At 30.6% G+C, this 27,411-nt stretch overlaps 1 protein-coding gene across 2 annotated transcripts in view; it reads left to right on the top strand.

Annotated features, from left to right (window-relative positions):
• The window catches only part of LOC107446961 (uncharacterized), a 29,665-nt gene extending 2,550 nt beyond the window's left edge, over positions 1-27,115 (top strand). Inside the window, exons 2-13 of one of the 2 annotated variants that reach the window (XM_016061749.4) lie at positions 518-787; positions 2,999-3,229; positions 4,474-4,725; positions 5,429-5,603; positions 6,781-7,025; positions 7,675-7,770; positions 8,165-8,923; positions 10,280-10,367; positions 13,634-13,675; positions 16,357-16,409; positions 17,622-17,855; positions 26,253-27,115. In XM_016061749.4, coding sequence (XP_015917235.1) covers positions 518-787; positions 2,999-3,229; positions 4,474-4,725; positions 5,429-5,603; positions 6,781-7,025; positions 7,675-7,770; positions 8,165-8,923; positions 10,280-10,367; positions 13,634-13,675; positions 16,357-16,409; positions 17,622-17,855; positions 26,253-26,468 — 2,661 coding nt within the window. In that variant the 3' untranslated portion in view covers positions 26,469-27,115. Of the gene's footprint in view, positions 1-517; positions 788-2,998; positions 3,230-4,473; positions 4,726-5,428; positions 5,604-6,780; positions 7,026-7,674; positions 7,771-8,164; positions 8,924-10,279; positions 10,368-13,633; positions 13,835-16,356; positions 16,410-17,621; positions 17,856-26,252 lie in introns of both variants that reach the window. The other variant, XM_016061748.4, reaches the window with a different exon arrangement.
• Positions 27,116-27,411: the final 296 nt, after the last annotated feature.

Below are 27,411 nucleotides of genomic sequence, written 5' to 3'. Positions count from 1 at the left end.
AAATGTTTAGTACGACACTATTTTCAATATTCAAATTTCTTAATTCAATACAGTCTTAATGAATGCTTTTAAGATGTCTTAAGAAATAGCAGAAAAAATTTTACAAAATTCTCAAGATGGGAAAAAATTTATTATTGATGGGAAAAACTGGTTTTTCCCAACGAGTAAAAACCATGGTAAATGTTGAGCCAACCCTGGTCTTAAAGTATTAGAAGTCAAGTGCCATCAGGTAGACCGATTAATAGTTTCAATAATTTTGGTTAAATTTTTTATTTGTGATATATGAGATTAATCATAATTATAGTAGTATATAATGCAAATATTGTGCAAAATTTAGTATCCAATAAAATGCCTGTGCTTAGCTTTACGTGGTCAACCATCCATATACTTGTTAAGAGAGGAAAAAAATTCAAGTTGAAAAAACTAAATGCTAAAGAATAGAATATATTACAATAATGTTGTACCTAAGTTATTTTCTAAATTAGCAATTTTTAATAAAAATTTGATTACATTTTAGTTACAAGGATCTGGTACTCCTGTACAAATGACAGTACCTCAACGAAATGCTACCGGAGGAGGACCTGTTCAGATGACGCAGCTTAATACTAGTACTGGACAACAAGTACAAATGGCTGTATCGCAATTGAATACTAGTGCCGGAACACAAGTACAAACTTCAGTACCTCAACTTACTGCCCAAGCACAAACTATGCCTATGATGTCTCAAAGTTCTGCTCCTCATCCTACTATGATTCATCCCACAATGGCTCAGTCACCTCTTCAACAAGTATGCATTGCTAAGATTTAATAATATGTAAAAAATACTTGATTGCTAAGGCTTAAAACATAATGAAATGTTTTACTAAATTTAGTAAAAATGTAGGCTTGTACTCTAGGAAATATAATTTTAAGTACATAATTGTTACTTTTACTAATCTAATGCATAATTCCAACGAAAATCCATAGATTAGCTTGTGCAAATAAGAAAAAGGCAACCGACGTGCTGATCAGTTGGCAAAAGAAGGTACTTCCCTCCCAGCCTCTCCAAACACAGCCCTCATTTACTCTGAATTATTTTCTATTCGCAAATCTAAAGTTAATAAAGCTTGGCTTGTTCCACCGGATCACAATTGGTATCCCCGCAAGCGTCCTGGAGGAGCCCTTGACCTTCAGGGTACACGTATCAAAAAACCTGTAGATTTGTCAGTCGGCATACTAAGAGCCTTAGTCTCAGTGGACAAATTAAACTTTTTCCAACTTGTAAAAAGTGCAACTCCAAGGCTAGTCCTCACCGTCTACTTGATTGCCTGGATTTCACCATGGAAGAGGTTCTTGAGAGGCCTCTCCTTTTCCTCGATTTTTTGAAGACTCATGGCCTCATGTATCTGGTATAGCTCCACTGTCCCATCTGGGATTGGAAACAACAACAAATAAGAAAAAGTTGTTACAAGTTGTAAATGTGAGCAAAGGGAACAATTGCATACATAGTGACCTGCAACTCCAAAGGATCAAGACATATTAGTTAATGAAACAAGCCGTTTGTAGTTATATATATATATATATATATATATATATATATATATATATATATATATATATATACAGTAGAGTCCCGATTATCCGAGACCCGGTTATCCGAGTTTCCGCTTTAAACGAGCTATCAAATATTTCAAGGATTTTTTTTGTTCTAGTTTATTTTCAAAAAAACGCTGAAAAATAAATCTGAATTTTATCTTCCAAACACTCAGAAAAACAAAATCCAACAACTTGGTCTGATGAAATTATCGTTAATATTGTCAATAATGATAATGAATCTAGCGAAGATGATGAGGACAGTGATTATTAAAATCAGCATATAAAAATCTCTCATACAGATAGACTAAAAACTATCGAATGTACTATGGAATATATAGAACAACAAAAAGAGGCGACACCAGCCTTCCTGTTATCCCTAAAAAAGGCGAAACATTACTACAGAAAAGCTCCCAAAAAACGATTAAGGACTTTTTTTAAGTAAAAACTATTTAATTCTCTTAAAGTATGCTTTTTAAATGTTTTTAAGTAAGCTTTTTAATTATAATATGAATTGTATGTGGTATACTCGTATACATTTTTTATTTCTTAAATATATTACATTTATGCCTTCTCTTTTTCTTTCTGTTTTTATACCCTTTGCGTTAACCGAGTTTTTCAGTTATACGAGTTTGTTGCGGTCCCCATTGACTCGGATAATTGGGACTCTACTGTATATATATATATATAAAATTGCCTGTGAATTGTAGAAATGAGCAAGGCCTGAGGAATGAAGTTAGCAAAGGGGGCAAATGCCATTGAGGCCTGAAACTACAAAGATCAGGGCAAGGTCAATGAAAAAAACTCCTTTCTATTTCTTATTGGAAATTTTGAAAGTATATATTTTTAATGTCTTAATTTTATCTAAGTTTTCTCATTAGGAAAAAAAAAGTTGTTAATCATTTAGATCTTACTTTTTCCCAACCAGTTAATTCTTACTTTGTTTTTCTTTATTTGAGAGATTTTATTTAGCAGTTGGTTTACATTAATTTTGTTTTCTACTCCTTAACTAAACTGCAATTTGTGTAGAAATTTTTGCATATGCTTTCTGTAAAGAAATCGTAATGCTTGCTTAACCAAGAAGCTGTAAATGCTATGCAAAATCTCTATTAATTTCAGCCGTGGCAGTTTGTTTTTGCAGACGCAACATAGAATTAAATGATTAACTATTGTAAAAATCAAACTAAAAAGGGGACTAAAAGTTCTACCTGAAACCCCTGAAGAGGAGGCAGGTCATGCTCTTTATAAAGTTAATAATGATATCAAAATACTTTCAAACTTGTGTTGTGTTAATGCATTTTTCACACCTAAGTAGTTTTTTTTTTAATACTGTGTATCTAATGCACCATTTAGCGCAATATATATTTCAAGTTGTGTAACTTTCCAATACTATTGTCACAAATAATACTATATGGTTCAATTGTAGGTTCAAGTAATTCAGCCACAGCAACTCCCTGCTTCTTATCTTCAACATTTGTATCCTCAGCAGCAAATGCTTTTCCCAGGAAACTTAACATTACAGCATGCCGGTATGACAGCCCAATCTCTTCAAGGTCTTGGTGCAACTCAAGGCCTCAGTCTTCAACTGCAAGCTAAAGCAATAGATCCTAAACAACAAGGTAGTGCTCAAAATTTGCAAGCAGTTAATACCAATAAAGTAAGTAAATGGAAAAAAATTGTTTCCTTTCCAATATCTGTTAATAAGCTGTTTTAAACTTTATTTTCTTTTGTTAAGGTCTAATTGACTCATGGCAGGGAATATCATAAACAGCAACATGAATTGTAAAAGGCAGATGTTCGTTCTTCTATAATAAAAAGCTAAAAAAGTTAGTTGTTATTGGTAAAAATGTAGAAAGTTATCAATGGTTTTTAAAATATTTTTAATAGAACAGCATTCTAAAAGTTCCAAAACGCAACAAAATACGAAGAAAAATTTTTTTTACATAATGCTTAAGATTTTTTATTACAACGTTATGTGTGAACTAATGCTACATATTTTTTCCAAAAATTATTTTAATTTTTTATTCCTTTGTGATATCATTGCTTTTAAACCACATAAGATACAGGACTGCCATTTTTAATTATGAAGGTGACTAAAGCAACTATTTTGAATGGGGGGGGAGGCTGCTAAGGTGACTAATTTCTCTAAAAAAGAAATAGGAAAAAACAATTATTTTATATTCTGTTGCAAAAAATCTGCAACTTTTTCTCCCCTCATTTGGTGCAGGTAATATGTTAGTGGAGGAAAACTATTATTTTATGCCTCTGGCAGCTATTCTGTTTTTTATTTGTGGCATCTAAATTTATTATTTTGAGTCTCTAGCCAGTGACAGCCCTAGAAATACTTGTCTCAAGACTTCAATTAATTGATTAGAAAAAAAGGTTTGTGTTCAAGTTTAATTTTGTTGTTTTAAAATGCAATGAAAACTGCAAATATATTCAATCTAAATTTTTTTGTCAAATTACCCTCAATCCTTAACCAGTATCGTCCCTTTTCTAAACATTTATGTAATAGATTATTCGAAACTGCTAGCTCCTAAGAGCAATAATTTTAGCACTTTTTTCTTTTAAAAAAAAGACACAATTCTCTGAGAATAAATTACTTAAATGAAATAAAGAAAGAAAATATAAAAATGTACTTATTTTCATTTAATAGTCTGAGTTGAATAATTAGTTTTGAATTACCACTGACGTAAATTCAGTTACTTATAGGATCACTAGAACCTTAAATGGCAGTTGAAAAAGCATATTTTCATTGCACTTGGACACCTTAATTATCCATGCCATTTCTAAAATTTGTTTACAACTTTTTAAAGCCTGAATCATTTTTTAAATATTTTTATAGTGTATTTTATTTATTCACCTGGTAGTGTACTTAATATTTTTTGTTATTCCTCGCAGCAAAGCATTGCTGTCAATGCTGGAACTATGATGACTGCACCAGGGCAAATGTTTACAGCACCCAAAGCTAATTTCCAACAACAAATGATGACTGCCCAAGGTGGAAAATCAACCATTATACACAGTCAGTCTGGTTTTGCTCCAGCAAATGCTAATCAAACTGTTGTTATCGGACAATTGGGAATGTTGCCAAATCAACAAACAATTCTTAATCAAAAGGCTCTTCAAGATTCACAAAAAGGAAAAGCATATGTAATATTTACTTTTTGCTAATTTTTTATGTAACTTCTCTTACAGTTCTTTACTTTGAAATTGATCATATTATTAGTATAATTTATGAAAGTATATAAAATATAGCATATAAATGGAACTCTTGTTAGAAGAAAATATATTTCCTGTTATTTTAAGCAAATAAACCTTAACAATGCACTACTAATAAATATTAGCACAATATTAACAAATTTTAAACAAGCACAATCAAATTTTGATAAAGAATAATAATTTTGTTTCAAAATGAAACAAATATCTTAAAAGAAAAATATGTGTTGAATATATAGGATTCAATTGTTAGTAAATCTCTCTTTACATTAAATTTTAAAGCTTATCAACTCATTTATATATCTTAAGTGCGCAAGCAGAAACTCAATATAATGAAGAGTTAAACTTTTTGAAGGTGATATTTTTAATTAAGTTGTTTCTAAATATGTTCAAGTTTCTGTTATTTCCGGTACACCCAAACATCATATTGACAATTTAAAAACTATCGTGTTTATTTCAACAAAGATACTTTCTTAAACAATTTGAAAATATAGTTTATTATGTTGCTTCAAGCCCTTGATATGCTTGTATGTGTGCTGTTTTTCTTCCTCATTATTCATTATTTTATAAGAAATATATAAAGTAATAGGTTTTATTTCATATATATATATATATATATATATTTATTTATTATCAGGCATTTCAAAGTCAGCCAACAGCTCTTCAACCTAAATCTCTTTATTCCTCTTCATTGCCTGTCAATTCTACAGCTCAAGTATTCAATAGTGCTCAATTAAAACAAATTTCATCTCAACCTCAAATAATAACTTCTCAAGCTCCTGGAAATGTTTTAAACCAAGCCCAATTATTTGGTAGGTATTCAACTCTTTCCATTTTATTACGAATTTCCAATTAAGTGTTGCTAACAATGTTTTTGTGTTTAATATTTTGCCAATAGAATCCTACCACTTAGTTTCAACCAAAATATTGAGCAGTGGTAAAAATAATAAATGCTTGCAATCCATAGATGCTGTTAATTAACCATTCATGAAATTGATGAATTTAAATAAGATTTCAATTTGTAGAAATAAATAAGTATATGTATTAGGAACATGATAAGTTATTGCCACATTTTACTTAATGTGTAAAGCATTTTGTTGCAAATCTTAAATATCAACCGGATCGACACTAACTGAAAAATAACTTCTGTAGCAGAAGTTTCTTTACTTCCTTCTAAAGATAAACACAAAACAATACTACTTAACTGTCTAATTAAGTCTACAATGGAAGCTATTTTTACTTTGGTGAAGAAATAAGTGGGTGCAAGTTTTTTGACTCAATCACTCATATATAATCGGGAACCAATTATCCGGAACGATCGGGACCATCGCTATTCCGGATAACTGGTTTTTCCGGTTTTCTGAATCGCTACAAAAAGCAGTTTTTTTTATTGTTAAACCAAACTAAAAAAAAAAAAAAAAAATATTTGAAAATAATCTTAAAAAGAAGAAAAAAACGATGAAGTAATACACTAATGATTATTTCCAAAATGATGGTAAGGTAAACATCTTTCAAAAAAGAAAGAAAAATCCTAAAATCTTAGGAGGAAAAAAAAAAATTATTTTAAATGGCGGGAAAATGTATCGAATTTCTTTCTGATTTCCGGATAACGGGGCCTGTACTGTTTAATCATTTATGCCTTAGTTATTCTAGTAGTGTTCCTAAAAACCTTGTAAGGAGATAATTCTGTGACTTGTTACTTTCTATTTAAAAGAAAGAAATTCGATGAATTTCGAAGCCTTACACTTTTCAAGTTAGATGTGAAGGTATTGCAAACTTCCGTTGAAATTTTATAGTTCTTGTTTTGAACCTTTTAATAAATTGAACATTGTTTTTCTTTTAACTATTTTCTTGTTTTTTTTAAACATTTTCATTTGTTCTTGAGAACAATTTCATCAAATTTATCGCAATGAACAGTATCTTTGATGATTAAAATTAGATTTTGTAAAAATTGGAAGGAAGAAAATATTAATTTAATTTTTTATGAAGGACTGCAAACAATTGGAGCGTCCTTGCCACCTGGTCTGTCTTGGGCTACTCCAGGATGCTTACAGTCATCAGCTCTTCTTGGCCAAAATCCTATCATTATTAGGAGTCAAGAATCAAACATGTATATACAACAGCAACCTCAAACTGCCATGCATTTACCTGTGGCTGCAGCTGCTGCTCAGCCAATGCCTCCAACTTCTTTCGTTTCCACTGCCAATATACCTCAGAAGCAAAAGCAAGTTAAAGTATGTTTATTTATTCCACATCTATTATTATTTTTTAAGTAACAAAATAAGCTCAACTTTACACCTGCTTTTCAAGTTTTATATTTGTTGAATTTAAATTCAACATTTATCTGTTTGATGAGAATTTTTCTGTGTATAAAGATTAATAATTCATCTTGTGTGTGTGTGTGTTTTAAATATGAATTGGAAAGATTGTCCGTATAGAGAATTTTTATGTACATTTGCCAAAACAATTTAATAATTAAAGAAATAAAGACTAATTTACAATTGATATGTAATGAATAAGATTTGAAAATTTCTTGTGTTAATTATTTTTTTTAAATGTTATATGTAAATATTTAGCATTTGGAACTTTTAGAACTTCTTTTACTCTAAAATTGCATTTAACTGGTGGATATCTAGTGGAAAGATATATATATATATATATATCTATATATATATATATATAGTGAAACAAATTAATAGTGCAGAGAAACTCTTTCTATAACTATGGTACATTTTTTAAAAATTTAGTGTGAGCTAATAAGTGATTTGTATTGTAACTGTAAAATAAAATCATTTTTATTCTTTGAAGAATTCACATTATTAATAATTTTGTTTTTATTATTATTTTTTTCAAATTTGTAACTAAATTTTATTTTTATTATAGGTGAGGCCAGGTACACAAACAGTAGCTGTAGCGACTCAGACTATTGTTTCTAGTGCTCCTACTGTACATTCTAACACTCCACCTATACGTGCTCAGGTGATGAACTTTCCTCTTTATATCATTAAAATTTATCACCGTTTTTAGAACTGTTTATTTCCAATTTTTTAAAAAGAACATAGTTATTTTTTGATTATTTTATAAAGCAAATATTTTACAACTAGAGTTTAACTCTGACTGTCAATATATATTTTAAACCTTATTGAAATGACTTACTTTAGCATCATAACTGTTTCAACTTGTGTTTTGTGGCTTTTACAAGGTTAACTGAGGGACTAATATTTATCCTTTTATAGTTCTTGTATGTTGTGCTCCAATTCTCAGAGTAATTTATAATTACATTTTATTTTCATTTTAATGATTTAAATGTTATTGAATGAGTTGCTTTAATATCTACTTTCCTTTTGAATTTTTTTATTACTTCCTTTTTCAGATAAAACCAAAAGCTCCTAAACCAATTGCTACAGCATGTTCACCTCAAATAGCTCCTCAGATGGCAACAACCCAGACTCAAACGAATCAACCACCTCAAATTGCTCCGCAACATATGCAACAGCCTTCCATCCATATACTTACTCAACAAAAATCAGACGCTTCAAATCAAACTCAGACAAACCAAACTAACGATAGAAAGCCAATAGCTACTTATAGTAGATCTGTATGTGTAGGTGTCGATGCCAAACAGCAGCTTCCGCCTCCACCACTACCAAAATCACAGGCTATGGTCGCTCCTTCCGCCAAAATCATTCAAGCAACCGTTTCTCCCTGCAATGATATGTCTGTGTCCACTTCAACATCAACAATCACAACAGTGTCTTCTTCTATGCCTATACTACCTACTTCCACTGTTCAAATTAATACTTCAGTGCCTACATTTGATGTCATTTCAACCATTACTCCATCAGTGTCGCATGTATCTCCATTGCCTAAAGTTGTTGTAGTCTCTGACCCTGTTCGTGAGCCAAATAAATCTGTCTCTACTGAGCCCATGCAAGAAGCAATCACATCTCATAAAAATGAAACTGCAGAAGCGTCTGTAGAAAAAGAACCATTAAAACCTCAACAGCCAATAGCCAAACCAGCATTAGGTCCTGTTAAAGAAAAACAACCCCAAAAGGCTATAGTAAAGCCACAAGTATTGACTCATGTTATTGATGGTTTTGTCATCCAAGAAGGTCCTGAACCATTTCCAGTAAGCTAAATATTAGTTTTGTAATAAATATTATAAAGTTTGAAAAATTAACCTTTTGTCTTAAAGGACTTGACAAGGATCTCAAAAAATTTCAAATAATTACTGATTTTTTTCTTTTTTAATTTTTATGCGCTTTCGCAACTAATGCTATGGAAATTATGATATTTTTATGAAAATTGTGTTTCTCCTTTTTTTTTCCCTCGAATTTTAGATACTGTTTTTACAGCATAGAGAAAAAAATACTTTACATAAACAAAAGTAAAGAAAGGAATTTTATCTGGATTAAATAATGCGATTGTACTTTAAATGTATCTCTAAACAACATTTTGAGATTTATTTTTTTTCTTTAGATTAGGCAGTTCTAACAGTATTATTTTTATTTTGCATGCAAGAGTTGAAATCAGTTATAAATTCCTATTGGCATAATGAAATATGATTAAGTACTTGAAATATATGTATATATACTTTTTTGAAATAAAATATGAAAACATTATTCATGAAATATTTAGCTTCTTTTTTTTTTCGCCTGTTTAGCTATACAACATTCATTTGGTTTGCAAAGTCTTAAAACTATGTAAATGTAAGCACTTAGCAACGTAATTTCACTGTGCTCTGATTGGAAGAAGCTAACTATAGATATCAAACTGCAATTAGCACCTTCTTTCAGCCATAAACTGAAAAAGTTTATTTAGAATGAGTTGCATATAGGAAGATTTTTTAAGTGCCCCTAAAAATTTTGTATGTTACACTGTTTTTAATATACCAAAAGCAAAGATTGTATGATATGAAGCCAATAATAACAATGCAATATAAACTTAAAAAACAATTGCTTAAATTCACTTGAGTGTTGCTAAGAGAGTCATCTTCCACTGAGCTCTTCATTTAACTTACTCTAAGTTTGTTATTTATCTTCGAATGATCTCGTCATTACTCTTGAAATTTTCCAACTTATTTTTCAAAAATCAATTGGTTAAATTAAAAATACAGTTTTGGTATATGTTTATACAAAAATAAAATCTATAACGATATTTGATGGCGTGAAATGTGTTTTCTAAACATTGCCTCTTCTTTTCGAAGGAAGGATTCCTTAGAGTCCCTCTCATTGTAACTATTTTCTTTTCTTTTTATAATATTACTTTTATCATTACTTTTTATAATATTATGGTAATAGGTTTTTCTAAAGTTTTCAAGGCAGCAACACTAAAACTGCTTACCAAAAATAAATCAACATTTCTGAAATTCTTTGAATTTAATATTATTTTTTTTTTTTAATATTTCAGTGTTTTTAATTTATTGCTTTTATATATAAATTTTCTCTTTCATAATGTACATTTATTATTTTTTCACAATGTTTAGGTTAGACCATCAGTGCTAGATTCACCCTGCAGAAATGTATCGGATAAACTAGAATTGAATCAAAAAAGGAAAGAAATTCAGTCATCAGGTAAATATTTGTGCTGGTATTTTATTCATACAGTGTTAATTTTTTTTCTTTTTTTTATGAACGATAAGTACTTGCTTGCAAATTAACTGGTAATACTTATTATTTTAAAATTTCAAAGATACTTTTGTTCAAACTGATGTTATCATGATTTTCATTTTTAAATGCTGTAATTTTGAACATGTGCTTTAAACTGTGATGGATGTTTTTTTTTTTTCATTTTTTTTTTTACCTTATTTAAAAATCTATGTCTAGAACATCTGTAAAAAAGACAAACAAGTTAGTGCACAAAAAGTTGTATTTTGTGATATTTTCAGTTATGCATGACTTGATCTTATCAATTATTTAGAGAATATATTTTTATGAATGTGTATATATATATATGTCAAAATTCAGTGAAAACTATATAAGATTCTAAAAAGCTGTATTTTTTATGTAAGAATTTCTCAATTTGAAACTTTTATTAATTTGATGAGAAAACTTGATATAACTATCTTCAGAAACATGTGTTATTGAAAGAAGAATATGCATCTATATTTTGTTGATTTTCTTCTTCATTAATGCTTTCTTGTTAATTTTTATTTTTACTACAAATCAAAATACATCAGTTAGTTAAATTACAAAAAGTGATAGTGTACATTTAATTTTCATCTACTCACAGATTTTCATCCGCACGATAATTAGATGTAGATTTATGCTTATTTGAGTTTTGTGTAAGTAGATGGGGAGGTTATAGCTTATTAACATTTTTTATGACATCTGATATTTATTTATTTTTTTGTTATTATAGTTTGATAGCAATAATTTAATTTAGCACTATTGTGGTTATTATAACTCATTTATCACAAAAGGACAAATGCTAGTATGAATTTTTCACTTCAATAATTCATGTACTTTTTAAATTTATTTGCTGTTCTGATCAGATTTTTTATCTATATTTTAAGTTCCTCTTGTCGACAAAAAGCAAAATTCTTATATTTTTTTCAGTTATAAATTGTACCTTGTACTAATTTCTGTCAATATTTTTTATTAAGAAACAATAATTGTTTTGTTAACTTTCCATCAAAATATTAAATACGTATATAACTGTGCATAATTTCTGTTTATTCAGAACTGTCTATATTCTTAACTATTTGTTTAATCTTTTTGAATTCTAGATTTTTTTTTAAATAAAAAGTATAACTACTGGCCAAATCTATAACCCACACAGAAGCAGTATATAAGCTTTTCTTTGCTGCAAGATTTTGGAAACCTTTTTTATTGATGAGTTGAAAATTATGTTTAGAAGATTTTCATGTACCTAAAACATAATACAGTATAGGACCCAAAATTCGGCACACACGGGGCCGACGAAATTCCAATATGGACCATATATTAGGATAATTCAATTATGCTGTTAATTTCAGAAAAAAAATTTTGATAGTAGATTATGATGGGGTGAATTTAAAACTGTGTCATCTTAAGAAATTTCATTAATTAAAATAATAATCTGTGTTATAATCACGAAGAAATAATCCGAATTCTCTAAAGAAGAAATAATCGCAAGATCATTGTTCTTGTTTTTTCTTTTAAATAACATTTTGTTTTAATAAAAGATGCTCACCTCACAAAAAATAAAAACTGACAAGGAACTACGAAAAAAAGTAGCAATTAATGCTAAGAAACTAACAATGAATGACTACAAAAAACAAGCAAACAATAAATTAAAAAAAAAAAACAAGTTAACAATTAACAAAAAAAGTAACAGTTAATAACATGAAAAAGCTGCAAAATAAATAAGGGGAATAAAAAAAAAAAAGCAGCGAAAGGGATAGAATCCATTTTGTACACCACATGGTAGTTTCAATGTCAACAGGGTGTGGCCAATTTATGGTGGAACAGGAGAGGGAAATGTGGGGACAAACCAATAAAGCACTTGCACAGCTGTCAAGATTGATTGATCAGTTTCTCTCAACATGCATTTCTTTATTTTGTTCATTGGAAATGCAGGTGTTTTTACTTTACAATTTCACTTTATTTTAAACTGCTTTAGGAACAGATGTTTTGTTTGACACAGATTTATTGTTTGTTTTTTTTTATGATATATTTTATAGTTAAGATATATTTTATAGTTAGATTTTTATAGTTACTTCAAGAAAATAAAATAAGAATGACTGATACTTTTTTTTCTCTCTTATCAATAACAATTTCTTTTTTAAAAAAAAGGTTGGATCAAGTGCTGGATTACGGGTTCCACACTATACTGTATTACACAAAGGTGTAAGTGAATATAGATAGCTCTGAATGGGTCAGCTTAAGAGTGTCTAACAACTGGAAAACCTCAACTATTTAAAAAAATCGGTCAAATGTTCAATTTCTTAGTCAAAAAGTGTTGAAATTTCTAAGAAGAAAAAATAAATTTATTTCATAATGCATTTTTAAACCTAAAAGTTTTAATCTGATGAAAAACTGTACTTCACACCATTATTTTTGTTCACACTTATCCTCCATATAATTGAAGAAATATATTCCAATTTGGACTATTTGGTGTCTGGTAAAAAAAAAAAAAAATTATCCAGTCAAATTTGCTCCTAGAATTATTACGTATTTAATGGAAAGAAACATACCTTTATTTTATGTTTAGTTTATGTACGTGGTAGGCATAAGAAAAAAATTTTTAAATAAAAGCACTATATAAATAATTGTAAAAATAAAATAAAACAGTCAAAAACTTAACATTATTATCTTTTACATAATTCATTAAATTTATTTTATAATCAATATATTAATCCTAGTAATGCTTGTTTTATTTATATTAAGTTTTCTTTAGGGAAATTAATAAGGATGTACTGGGTATCTGGCCATATTTTCATTATTCTGTTATTACCTGATCCCAGCAAAAAAATTTATTACCAAGAACTAGATACCCAGACCAATTTTTTACCAAGTATCCAGTGCTGGGTAACGCTTATTTATATTCAACACAACCGCTATAGTAAACAAAATAAATTTATATAGAAACTTAACAAATTTTCCTGAACTTTATCTTGTAAAATACTTATTAGTTGAAAAATGATATGAAAATATTTGATTTTTATGGTGTTATACATAAATGTTATAATACCCTACAAGGTATCCAGAACCGGCCGAGTAACAAATAAAAATTTTTGGTTGGTGGCTGAAACCAGCCGGGTAAGGGATTCAATTGTAGCTTTAATTTTATATGCATCATATTGTAATAAGACTTGTTTATTTATTTGTAATATTTGTTTTTATCTTTTAATTTACAGTTGCCAGTCCTGAAAAGAAAGTGAAAATTCATCGTGGCAGAGGTAATGTTGAATTGGCAAAGTGTGAATTTTGCGGAAAGTTTGGGGCTAAAAACAAATTTAAGAAATCTAAACGTTTTTGCTCTACTTCCTGTGCTAAAAGATTCAATGTTTGCTGTTCCAAACGTGTTGGGCTGCTTCATCCAGCTAATGTGGCTCCAGGTAAAATGTATTATTTTACCTACAGCCATACCCCCTTTTTTTAAAAAAAAAAAAAAAAAATCATCTTGCCTTTTTGAATTTAAGAAAGAGAATATTTACGTTGTTTTGTAGTATAAAACTTTTATATCTTTTATTACTGAAAAAAGCTTAAGATAACTTGGTTTTTATAAAACTGTTAAATATTTATAAATTCAAAATAACATATTTAACTAAAACATTGTAATTATTGCTTATGTCAAAAGAATATTTCTAATTTCATTCAGCTTAGTTACTACTGAAAAAATCTCAATTTTTGATATCAGGATAATTACATTTTTTACTTTTATTCCCGACTTTCCCTACTTATTAACCTTATATTTTTAATAATAGTAAAATTCTGAATTTTTACAGATTTTACTGTAATATTTTTAAGCAGAAAAGTTTTTATTCTGACTCTCATTCTCATATTTTGCTATTTTAATGAGAAGAAGATTAGTTATGGTGACTATGATTATATTAGGAAAATTATGTTTCAAAAAGTTTATTGGAAATACTTCTTGAATTACATTGGTAATCACTGATAATTATAAATCAAACTTTTCCTCTTGAGTTTCAGAGCAACCTAAAAAGATAGAGCTTAATATTGATGTTGTCTTTGTAGGCCATTAAGGCACTGGGGGTGCAATTGTTCTTGTTTTCCAGTAGCGCCATCTTGGACCAAGGGTTCGACTTCTGTCGCACTCGTTTATAGCTCGGACCCATTCATTTATCCATAGATCGTAATTTTGAATTGAACCAGAAAATGATCAATCTCCAATCCAGTACACCCAGAGGTATAATTTGTTTTGGGATCATGGAGAACTCTGTGACCAGACAGATTTAGCGGGCACCAGTCACCATTTACTAAACGGGGAGTCTTCTGCCGTCTGGATTAGAACTCCCGTTCTCATGAACAGGAGTCCAGCACCCTACCAAAAATTTCTTTTCTTCCTATACTAATTAAGCTTATATGACACAGTTTCATATATTTTTTAAAATTACAATTGAGCATCATTTTAAGAATAACCATCATTGTGAGAATAAAATTTCACTAAACACTCTCAATAGTGATTTTCCAAATAATATTGCGGTAAAAGAAGGTTCTTTAAAAAAAATGTTAATCAAAAAATAAATTAATTTCAGTTTACATCATTTTTGTACTATGAAAATTTATTAAAATCTTATTTTCTAAGGAAACAGGACTAAGTAGCAAATTTCAAAAAGGAAAAAAAATTATTTACATAAAAAATAATACAAACACCATTTGAATGTATTTACATAATTATAAGTATTATTGTGTATTTCGCGGGGTATTTAACCAAATAAAAATCATTTTTTAAAATAACAATGTATACAAAATGAACAAGTGCTTTGAAAGCAATATCTTAAAAAAAAAATTTCTGAGCTAAGTTTCCCAAATTAGCTTTAATAACTGAAATATTTTTTAATATGGTAATATATATATATGTATATATTTTAATGAAAATGGATGCAATTAAAAAAAAGTCTGCATTATTCTGAGGTAGTTTATTTTCTTTAGATTTAGGTTACTTCCCTTTTCTAATATAAAACTTTAATATAATCAATGTATTTTGTATGTCTCTATAATCAAATTTGGTATTCAAAGCAACTTTTTGAAGAATAATACTTAAAGAAATTGTTTCAATTCTAAAAAGGACCTTAAATTCTATAGTATACGTATCTGTCTACCTTTATATCTATGATAACATTTCAATAATTTTCAAAGCATTGAATAGCAATATCAAATCATTGCATATCAATATAATTCTTGCAGTAAAAGGAAGTTGCTATTTCTTTTTTATAGAAACAATTTATAATCCGACATTAAGACCAGGGTTCAAATTCTGTGCAAGTTTATAAGTCGACTTGCTTATAATAAACTCTTATTTACAGCTTTTACACACTTGACTAATTTTCTAGTGAGAAAAAGACAAGAGGAGAGCTATATTTCTTTGCAGCAGCTTCTATTATTCTTTTTTTCTACATCACGGTACCAAAAGTTATGTGTATTAAGACGAAGTCTGCATTTTGAATAACACAGAAAAACTTTAATTTGCTAATGTTATTCTGAGTTAATTTTATGTGAAGTTCGATACAACTTTGAGTTGCATATAATAAACTTATTTTTTCCTACAGCTTTTTCGTACTTCTATAGAACACAGTTGATAAGTTTGTAATGATAAAGGGAAATAAAATGAGATTTCTTAAGTCTTAAAAGCAATTCTTCTTCTAACTGAGAACCAATATTCTTAAAATAGGGGTCCTCATTTAGACCTAATACCATTAGATTTAATACCAAATTTATATGTATTTGAAAAAATATGTACTGCAAACAGCATAACATGAGTGAGCTCCGATAAGCCAATCGTCCTCTAAGTTAACTTTAAATATTGGTTTAAGGTTTGTATTGTAAATTTACTCTTTTAACAACTTAATCCAAGTTGGTTTTATTCAATTTTTAATTTGTTGTACTTATTTTGTAGGCCCTGGACGTAAAAGAAAAGTGGGCAGAGGTAGAAAAAGTTTAAAGAAGCAGGTAATATTTTTAATTTTGAAAATATTTTTATAAATAAATTTTGCTTGAGTTGTTTGGCAAACTATTTCGTTTTCCACAGTAGTTTATTGATAAACCATTGCTATATCTTTTCAGTGAAATTTTTATTAATTTCTGCGGTATAAAACTTAGGATGAGTCCTAATCTTGATTGCTCTTAAACTAAATTATTTAGAACTGTCTTGTATCCTTTATTTTTTTATAGAAGTATTTTTTTAAAGATTAAGCGATTGCTTTTTTTATAAAAAAAAGTAACTTAAAACTGTTTTAAAGTTTACTTATCACAAACATTTAACAATTTGAAAGGGAAAGTTAGAAATATGGTTCATTTTTCTCTTTAATTTAAATATAATAAAAGCGAAGAAAAAAAAAAGGAAAGAAAATGTAGTTAATATAAGTGTAAAAAATTATTTTGTAACATTTCTGTATCTTTCCCCATAATAAGAAATGGAGTCTCGATACCACACTTTAATTTAAATATTTTTGACCTATTCTCCCTTTGGCACTAAGTGTCAAACTTTACCATCGTTCTTTGTCACACCTCTTGCTTTATATGTGCTAATTCATCGAGTATAGAGGCATTTTGGACATTGCTTTTATATTATACTAAAGTTTCCCAATTTTATGAAATATTTAAAAACATGATCTTTGTGTTGAAGTAAGTTAAAAAGCATGCAAATAAATTTTGACTAGGACTTAATTTAAAGCATCATTGTATGTTTTTTTTTTATGAAAAATAAAATAAAAGAGAATACCAAAATGAGAATGGAATATCATCTGAAGAATTCTATTCTTATCATAAAATCAATTCAATGTACGAAGTCAATTTTGATACATGAGAGGTAAATAAACACATTGATACATTAAATCAAATTGGAAAAGCGCACAAGGCAGCTAAACCCATATTTGTTTTATATAATAGAAATAAGACATATATAAAATCTTTACAATGAAAATGAAAATATAAATGTGTGTGCAAACACACATTTATATTTTTATTTTAATTGTAAAGATTGTATTATATATGTCTTATTTCTATTCTTATTTATACATAAATAGTTTTGGCTTGATTTGTTATTCTATTTTCCAAGGATTGAAGGGAAAAATTTATAAAAGATTGCATTCCATTCTTAAGGTTTATTTAATTCAGTTACTCATATTTAGTTAATAAATATGATTCTAAACCATTTTTTAGGCACTTATTGAAGAAAGTGAGGAAGTAATTGAATCTCCTGTTGATGAAAGCAATACAAGTATTACTGAAGATGATTCTTCAGTTTTATCCAATAAAGCAGAAGAAGAGCATCCGATGCATCAAGAGAATTCATCTTTGCCACCTGCTACAGCTGAACAGGAAATAATTGAAATTCAAAAAGCAGACAACTCCGATTTCGTACCCCCATCTCAAAAATTACCTTCAAGTTGGAGTGTATGTATTTCTTAAACTTTACCTGACTTGTTTTGAAATTTGTATTTAATTTACAGTCTGTATATGTTTTTTTGTATCTTATAATATATATATTATGTATGTTACACTACAATAATGGAAGATACACTTTAAGTTTTTACATTTGATTTAAATTTCTCTAGAAATGTTTAGTGAATTATTTTGTAACTTTGGAAGTATTAAGGTCATGTGATTTGTCATACTTATCAATAAATTTGAAAGCTTTCAGAGGTTTGAGGGACCAACAATATATTATCAGCAAAAATCGGTCTTTTTGGAATACACTATGCCAGAAAATTTAAAACCAATTGGCTTGTAACTTGCATCAATTTCTTAATTTTTTATTTGCATGAAATTTCCTTAACTTAGATTACATATTTTTAGATATTTGAACATTTTATATTAAAAAAACTAATTCAACCTAATTAAATGCATATATGGAAGCAATTTTTAATTAATAACAAAATTAACTTCGTAAAATTTGAAGAAAATTTGAGCAAGATAAGAGCATTTAAGGTTGTTCTATCAAACTATGCATGCGCAAAAGAAAAAACAATTTAATAAACCTTTTTTCATAATTTTGTAAGGAATTGTATTATGTAACTATTGAATAGTCTGATTTGAATATCTCAAAAATTTTAAAAGTTTCGAACAATTGTCACAGTTTTTAACTTTTTAAAGAAAGCTCTGAATTATAAGGGATTTTATATGAATTTTATTTTGTACCGTTTAATAAGATTCATTAAATATGACATTGGCATTGTGAGCGATCGTTTCCCATAAAAATATGCTTTCTTTCCTTATATCATGACATTTTGGTGTCCAGATGATTATCCTTAACATTAAAAGCTTTCTTTAAGAAGTTCAAAAACTACTTTAAAAATTGTTGGGAACTTTTTCAAGATATTCAAATCAAAATGTTTTCATTTGTTACCAAATATGATTCACTGTGATACTAAGAAAAAGGCATTTCTGTCCATGCCCAGTATGAAAGAACTACTTTTAATGCTAATGTCTTGAGCAATTTTCAACAAAATTTCTTCACATGTTAAAATTTTATTATTATTACTTAAAATTTGTTCCAAAAAATTTAAAACAAAAAGATTGGTATTTTACAACTAATTCCACATCTTCATTTATATTTAGAGTAGGTTTACAAAATGCTTTTATAGCATTATTTAACCCAACTATTCAAGTCAAGTTACAAGCTTATTACTGTATTTTCTCACATGGGGTATTTACTTGTTTTTGTTCAGAATTTACTCCCAGTCTCTCAAGCCTCTGAAAGCTTTAAATTTCAAAATATTTATAAATATAAAAAATCTTATATTGTTAGGAAAAGTACAAAGAAGCGCATGACCTAAACTTACAAAATTATTTAAATATTTCTTGAGAATTTTGAAATAAAAATGTAAAAAACTCAAAGTGACTCTTCCATTATTGTAGGGTAGTGTACACATTTAGTGTTATATGTTATATTTCCATTACCCAATACAGTGTTTTATTGAATGAAAAAAAAGCCTTTTTAGAGAGTATAACACTTTTTAAAAGCTTCAGGTATAAGACTTTATTAAAAATGTTAAAACAAAATTTATTCATGGTACAATTGTAGGAGATAGTTTTTTTTAATCTCCCTTTTAAACACACACTACTTGGTTACATTTTAAAACACATGGCCTCTCTCAGTCACTCGTTGCCACCCTCAGCAACAAGTGAAGGAAAAATATCACTATGGTGATTTTGGTTGGTTGGCGCGGGGCCGGAGGCCATAGCGACCAACCCGTTTGTGATACTCTCCCCCTCTGATTCCGAGGTTACGTCCCGGGGAGGAATCAGAATTCATCTTTGGTCTGCCTCTCCTTCGGAGAGGTAAAATAGGTTCTGTTGCTTGTGTATCAGAGTTGCATTGTCTCAATGCTGAGGTGTGGTAGGTCCCAACAGGAACACGTGGCTTATCTGGGTGGGCAAGTTCATAGGAGGTAGGCGACTTCTTTCGAAGTATGAGATACGGCCCATCTCTTTTAGGTACAAATTTGGCAGTAATTCCTTTCTTAGCATTACTGAGTGGATGTAGAGTCACCCACGCTTTCGAACCTACAGCATAAGTGGTGTTTTGCTGGCGTTTTGAGTCGAAATATGTTTTATGCCGATCTTGGGATTTTTCTACATTATCTCTAACAGTCAAGAGGATAGAAGAAAACTTTCTGAGATACGGGGTTATCTCAGGGACAAAGTTATCGTTTTGGATAACCGTTCGAATATCATGCTTTACCTCTTGAACTGTCCTGAGCTCTCGTCCAAACTGAAGGTATGCAGCAGTATACCCTGTCGTTTCGCACTTTGATGTGTTCATAGCGAATCGGATGACTGGTAGGTGGTCAACCCAATTTCTATGCTCTTGGCCAACAAGAATAGCCAAGCGAGGTTTCAGGTCCCTGTTCTTTCTTTCCACAGGATTTGCTTGGGGATGGTATACCGGCACCAAACATTGCTTAATATCAAGCAGAAAACAAAGCTGTTGCATTACACTGCTCACAAATTGTGAGCCATTATCGCTGATAACTCTTCTAGGCAATCCATATCTCAAAATCACCTCCTCCAACAGAGTGATTGCACACTCCTTAGCTGTGGCTTGGGCTAAAGCAAATAGCTCAACCCATCTAGTTGAACAGTCCTCAACGATGAAGATCCATTTCTTTTTATCTTTACCTTCGGGCAATGGACCAAATAGGTCTATGGATAGGCTTCCAAATCTTTGATTATGTACAGGAGTCTGAAGAAGACCAGCTGGCTTTTGAGTGGAAGCTTTATACCGGTTGCATTCGACACAGTTTTTAATATATTCGGTGATAAATCTTCTCATACCAGTCCAAAAGAATCTTTTGGAGATTCGATCCAGGGTACCTTCTATACCGTAATGGCCAGCAGTTGGCGCATCATGAAATTCTTTAAGGATTTGACCTCTTTCTTGCATAGGGACTACTAGTTGAGCTTCGTCCGAGTCACTATCATGGGAGTATCTATAGAGAACTCCCCTATTCATGATATATCCACGTTCAGTCCATCGATTAAGATCTACTTCATCTGAGCGATCTTCAAATGCTTCTATAATCTTTCGTAAATCATTATCCTTCAGCTGTTCAGTGCGTATATCACTTGGTGATCGAGTTGGAAGATCAATTGTAACTGAACAGAGACAACAAGGATTTCTCTCTTCATGAACACAAGGTGGGCGAGACAGCATGTCCGCAATGACATTGTTTCTTCCTGGGATGTACTGTATATTCAGGTTGTAAGATTGTAGTTGCAAGGCCCATCGGGCCAACCTTCCTGATGGAGATTTAATACTTAACAACCACTTCAAGGGTTGATGGTCAGAGGATATTGTCACCTGGGCACCATCAATGTACCCTCTAAATTTATTCAAAGCCCAAATTACAGCTAGAGCTTCCCTCTCTGTAGTCGAGTAGTTTTGCTCTGCAGATGTTAAAAGACGGCTAGCATATTCTATAGGGTGTTCATTTTCATTTTCCCCCTGTAAGAGAACAGCACCCAATCCATAACCACTGGCGTCAGTTCTTATTGTGTAAGGTTGGTCGGGATCAGCTTGTTTCAGAATGGGAGAAGAAACCAACTTCTCTTTCAGGGCAGCAAAAGCTTGTTGTTCCTGCTCAGTCCACTTCCAAGCAGCATTCTTTTTTGTAAGTTCACATAATGGTTTCGACAGGGTAGAAAAGCCTTCTATAAACCTACGATACCATGAACAGGTTTGCAGGAAGGATTTAACCTGCTTTATATCTTTAGGGACAGGAAGCTTGGTTATAGCTTCTACTTTTTCTGGATCTACTTCAAGTCCTCGGGTAGTTATGTAGTGACCTAAGTATTTTACCTTAGAGCAAGCAAAATTGCACTTTAGGCGGTTAGCTTTTAATTGAAATTGGGCTAGTCTTTTGAACACAAGAGTTAGATCATTTAGATGATCTTCAAAAGTAGGTGACATGATGATTATATCATCTAAATAAATGAGAATTTTTACTGAGGGGAGTCCATTTTTAAAACGGTCCATTAGTCTCTGAAACGTTGCAGGGGCATTTTTTAACCCAAATGCCATCCTCTTGAATCTGTAAGCACCCAAAGGAGTTACAAACGCTGTTTTGTCTTTATCATCATCATGAATTTTCACCTGATGATAACCGGACTGGAGATCTATAGTGGAAATATAGCCTATGTTTTTAGCATCATGCAAGAGATCATCTAATCTTGGCAAAGGATAGGAGTCTGTGACAGTCACAGCATTAAGCTTTCTATAGTCGACACAGAGTCTGTGTTTGCCATTTGGTTTGGGAACCAACACAACGGGAGCTGCATAGGGAGATTCACTCTCTTCTATAATTTCTTTTTTTAACAAATCATCCAATTCTTGTTTAAGAATTTCTTTCTTGGCTGGTGACAGTCTGTATGGCGGACCTGATATTGGTGCATGATTTTCAGTATTAATTCGATGCTCGGCAAAGGGAGTAGGGTCTCCCCCTGGTTTAAAGGTATCTACAAATTCACTGAGAAGTATGGAAATCCTTCGTCTTTGCTCTGGGGTCAGAGGCTCTCCTTCATTTTCTCGTAGGCTGCATTCATTTGCCACAATGTTGCTCATGGATAAACCAGGTTTATGGATATCCTTCCGGAAATAGATTTTATGATGAGGTTCATCACCAAAGTGCCATCTTTTACGTTGGATATCTAGGACGATACCAGTCTTTTCCAGAAAATCATTCCCCAGTAGAGTTCTATTTCCAGTAGCCTCGGGCAGGGCTAACAGTTCATGATTGAATTTTCTACCTTCAATGTTAACCAGCACCTGGGTGGCGCATGCTTCAACTGTAGTCTGACTTCCATCAGCTAAAGTCATAACTACCTCTTTAGTTTGGAATTGGGCTCCTTTTTCTTTCAGCATCTTAAACAATGTCTCTCCAGCAATGGAGCGGGTTGCTCCTGTATCAGCACAAACTCTGGCCTTGATGTCAGAAATCTCAACATCAAGCAGTGCTATGGGAGAGGAAGAAATATGACAAGCGTGCAGATTGATAGCACTTGCACAAACATTTGGAGAGCAGGTAGGGCATTTCGCCTTGATGTACCCTGGCCTTCCACAGCCATAGCATGTTAACTTTGGTTGAAGTTCAAAATTTTCCGGCCTAGAACGTTCTTGAAAATTCGGTCTTGTATCAGGGTATCCCCTTCTACTTTGCTTCGAATATCTTTTATATTCAACTCGGGCAGTGGAGCTTGAAGCGGCTGGTTCCCTCTTCACTCTTACAGCTTCATAGTCGTCAAGCCGTTTAACAAGCCCTTCCACAGTGTTCAACTGGCACCACTCATCAATAAAATGATGTTTTACATCTGCCGGCACTTTGCGTTTAATTTGGTCAGATATGATCAATTCTCCTAATTGACTAAAAGTGGTTATTTCCAAACCACTAACCCAACCTTGGAAAAAGTTCCTAAGTTCATAGGCAAAATCTTGCCAAGACGATGAGTTAGTCCTATTATGTTTCACAAACAGCTGACGGAACTTTTCCGCCGTCAATTTAAATCTTTTTAGAAGTAGTAGTTTTACTCTGTCATAATTGCTAGCAACATCGTCACTCTCTCTTGCAATTAGCTGCGCAACATCATAGGGCAGCAGTCCAATAAGATTGGATGCCCAAAATTCTTTAGGAACTTCACTGAGTTGAGCTTGGCGCTCAAATAGCACTAAATATAGGTTTATGTCGTTATTATTTGGGTCAAATCGGGGCATTAAGGACAACAAATCAATCACAGGTTTTCTTCGGAAACCATCAGTATTGGTGGAGGGTCCACACTGTCTTGCCTCTATCTCGAGTCTAATCTTTTCCAGTTCCAATTTCATTTGCTCTGTCTTGATTCTTTCGTTGCTCTCGATGCTGGCCTTTTCTAACTCAGCAGCTCTCTTTTTCTCCTCAGCAGCATCCTGTCTTTGGGAAATGATCGTGTTAAGCATTTCTTTTACAAACTCCTCTTCATAGTTATCACTAGAGGTAATAACTTTCTTCAAATCAATAATTTTAAAATCAGGGGTGACATCTTCACCCAACTCACTAGCAAGGAGAATTAAATCCTCCTTACGAGCTTTTCCAAAGAACGTCATCTTTCAATAAACAAAAGAAAACGTTTTTATTTTCAGAGCACAGATTATAAATGTGAACACAGGGGCGATTCTTGCACAAGGGCACACTTTGTATGTAAACACTGGGACGATTCTTGCACAAGGGCACACTTTAGATTAATAACACTTAATGTAAACACTGGGGCGATTCTTGCACATGGGCATACTTTAGATTAGTAACACTTAATGTAAACACTGGGGCGATTCTTGCACATGGGCATACTTTAGATTAGTAACACTTAATGTAAACACTGGGGCGATTTTTGCACAAGGGCACACCTTAGAGAATTAAAATAATACTGTAATTGTTATGGTAAAATGATCTTAGAGAGGTAACTTGTATAGCATACTTGACCAACTTTTACAATACAAAATTTAATCATAATTATTTTGGTAAATATAATACCTTAATCACATAAATGAAATACATGAGCACTTTTTAAATTATTAACCAGTTATAAAACATTTCTAATAAACATATATAGGTAATGCAAGTAACCAAAATTATTTTAAAATATATTACTTAAAACACTTAAATAACATGACAATTACTGATTAAGTATTCTTATAAATTGAGAGCACTAAAACAAATCAAAATATTTATGTTAAATCATTGAAAGAGCTGTAAAAGTTATTATTTCAAACCACCAAAGAAACATTTTTCTCTCCCCAAAGGCGAAAGAAAAAAAAAAAGAATCACAGTTATTCAATGTCAACAACACGAACAAAACAAAAAACACACACGCACAGCTGCAGCGAGCGGAAGAAGAAACAAAATAAAAAGAAAAGACCGTTGAAGAACGATCTTTCGGGTGACGCTATCACACACAAAATCGGATTATCGGGGATCCGGGCCTCTAGTTGGTGCGCCATTATAACACTTTTTAAAAGCTTCAGTTATAAGACTTTATTAAAAATGTTAAAACAAAATTTATTCATGGTACAATTGTAGGAGATAGTTTTTTTTAATCTCCCTTTTAAACACACACTACTTGGTTACATTTTAAAACACATGGCCTCTCTCAGTCACTCGTTGCCACCCTCAGCAACAAGTGAAGGAAAAATATCACTATGGTGATTTTGGTTGGTTGGCGCGTGGCCGGAGGCCATAGCGACCAACCCGTTTGTGATAAGAGTAATTTAACCCCTCTATTAATTTTCTAGATTTGAAATTTAAAGTCAATGAGCAAATGTCAAAACAGATTAAATTTGTAAATTATAGCCAATTTTCATTTTATAAAATATTTTATTTCATAACTGGCATATTATTTATGTAAAGTAAGCCCCCAGAAAAAACTTTATTCCACATTTTTTAATTTTTTAACACTACATGCTGGTTAATTAGATTAAGATTTCTGAAAAAGGGTCCAAGAAAAAAAGCCTTACTAACAAGGTATATTGCATAAAAAAATTTTATGCACCTTCTTTATTTAATTTTTACACGACTTATAGTGGATCCAAAATTAATAATAAAATTGACGCCTTCATTGCTTGTATAAAAAGAAGAATCCTTCTGCAAGACAGTTTGACATGGTCATTAAAATGTTTATCCTTAAACAAACCTTGTTTTTTTTTTTTTTTTTTTTTTAATTTTATGTTACGGCAAAACTTTTTTCCTGAGCAGTTGTAATTTTTAAAAGACTTGAGTGTTAACAATCACATTCATCAGTAATATATTTATAGAGGTCATGCATTTATGATGAATAAATTGATCTACTGATTTCCGAAGGGATTTAAGTGCTTCCTAGAGCCTGAAAAATGAGGAATATTTTTCTGCCTGGTAAAATTTTTCAGAAGTGAAGCTCAAATCAGATGTGTGAAATACGCATCTAAATGCTTATTGACGAACACTGATCCAATATGTGAATTCACATTTCGTTGCTATTCAATAGACGCAATGTTAGTTTAAGTCTCATTAAAACATCCTCATTCTAGCTTTCGTTCCAATATAGCCCCCCAAAAGTTATATTTGGGAATAAAATTTTGATACTAATTTAATTACATTAAACCACAAGTTCTGTACATACATGTACATAAACATACTGAACTTTTGTGTTAATATTGTTCAAAACTTAAACTTACAAGCTTTTTCATAATTTCTTATATTTATTTTCCTCTTTTCTTCTATCTTATTATAGTTTTAAAAAAAATTATTTGCTGTATTTTAAACTACATATTAATATACATATCTATAGGTTCAAGATGTGTTTGAATTCATAAAAGACACACCTGGTTGCTCTGATTATGCTGATACATTTCGGTCCCAGGAGATTGATGGTCAAGCTCTGCTATTGCTTAAAGAAGATCACTTAATGACTATGATGTGCATGAAACTAGGTCCAGCTGTGAAACTTATATCAGTTATTAATGGTATTAAAGAGGAGCTTGAGAAGAAAAATTTTATCACATAAATGTACCTTAAATTGTTTTGTGTGCTAATAATTGCTCAAAAGTTGTTAATAGAACTATCTTGTGTTAAATTATATTTTGACTTCTTTCTTTTTCTTTTTTTAAAATTTTGTTCTTGCAATATACTTATGAAAAATGCGTGTTAAACATGAAGTTTGCTTTAGATCATTCATTTATATACGAGAGGCTCTGAATTATGAATTAATTTTTAGTACAGGTTTAGAAATTAATTTATAATTAAGTTATTTTATCATGTGTAAGCAGATTTCAAATTTTTTAATTCTTAAATATACTTGTATCAGAATCTCTAAATTTATATATCTATTAATAGTATTTAAATAAGTATTATATTTAATTTATTTGCTGTTCTTATCTTATGATATAGTTTGTAAGAAGAAAAAAAATCATAATTTGATTTAATATTGTTGCATGATTTCAGTTGTTTTTGCATGTTTTTGAAATTATGAAATCTTCCATAATTTATAGAATTACTGTGAAATGTCCATGTTTTTGAAATGATCATAAATGTTGTTATTGTTAATTCATTGCTAAAAATGCAGTGCCTCTAATCACTAAAAAGTAGCCTTCAAGAGCATTTGTTGTGTATTGTTTTCGTGCATTTACTTGTAAATAAATCATTCATATTTCACTGTACCTGTACTCAGTTTTAAAGATATATATATATATAACCTCTCAGGTTTTTAAGGAGATGTTTTGCCACTGCCAATTCTTCATATACATATTTTTAGAAACAATTTATACCTACCTATTTATATTTTTAGAGTATTTTTACACATATTGTTTGCTCTAGCGGGAAGACATATTGTAGTTAATGATATTTATTGTCAGTGTGATTGATTTGTTTCTTAAAAATGATTTAAAATATTTTTAAGGAATCTCTGAATTATGTATACATATATATCATAATGCCATTATCTTCATATT

The sequence above is a fragment of the Parasteatoda tepidariorum genome, chromosome 4, assembly GCF_982258835.1.
Source record: "Parasteatoda tepidariorum strain Cologne lab strain chromosome 4, Ptep-v5.0, whole genome shotgun sequence".
NCBI lineage: Eukaryota > Metazoa > Arthropoda > Arachnida > Araneae > Theridiidae > Parasteatoda > Parasteatoda tepidariorum.
This window is presented reverse-complemented; position numbering and strand designations above follow the sequence as displayed.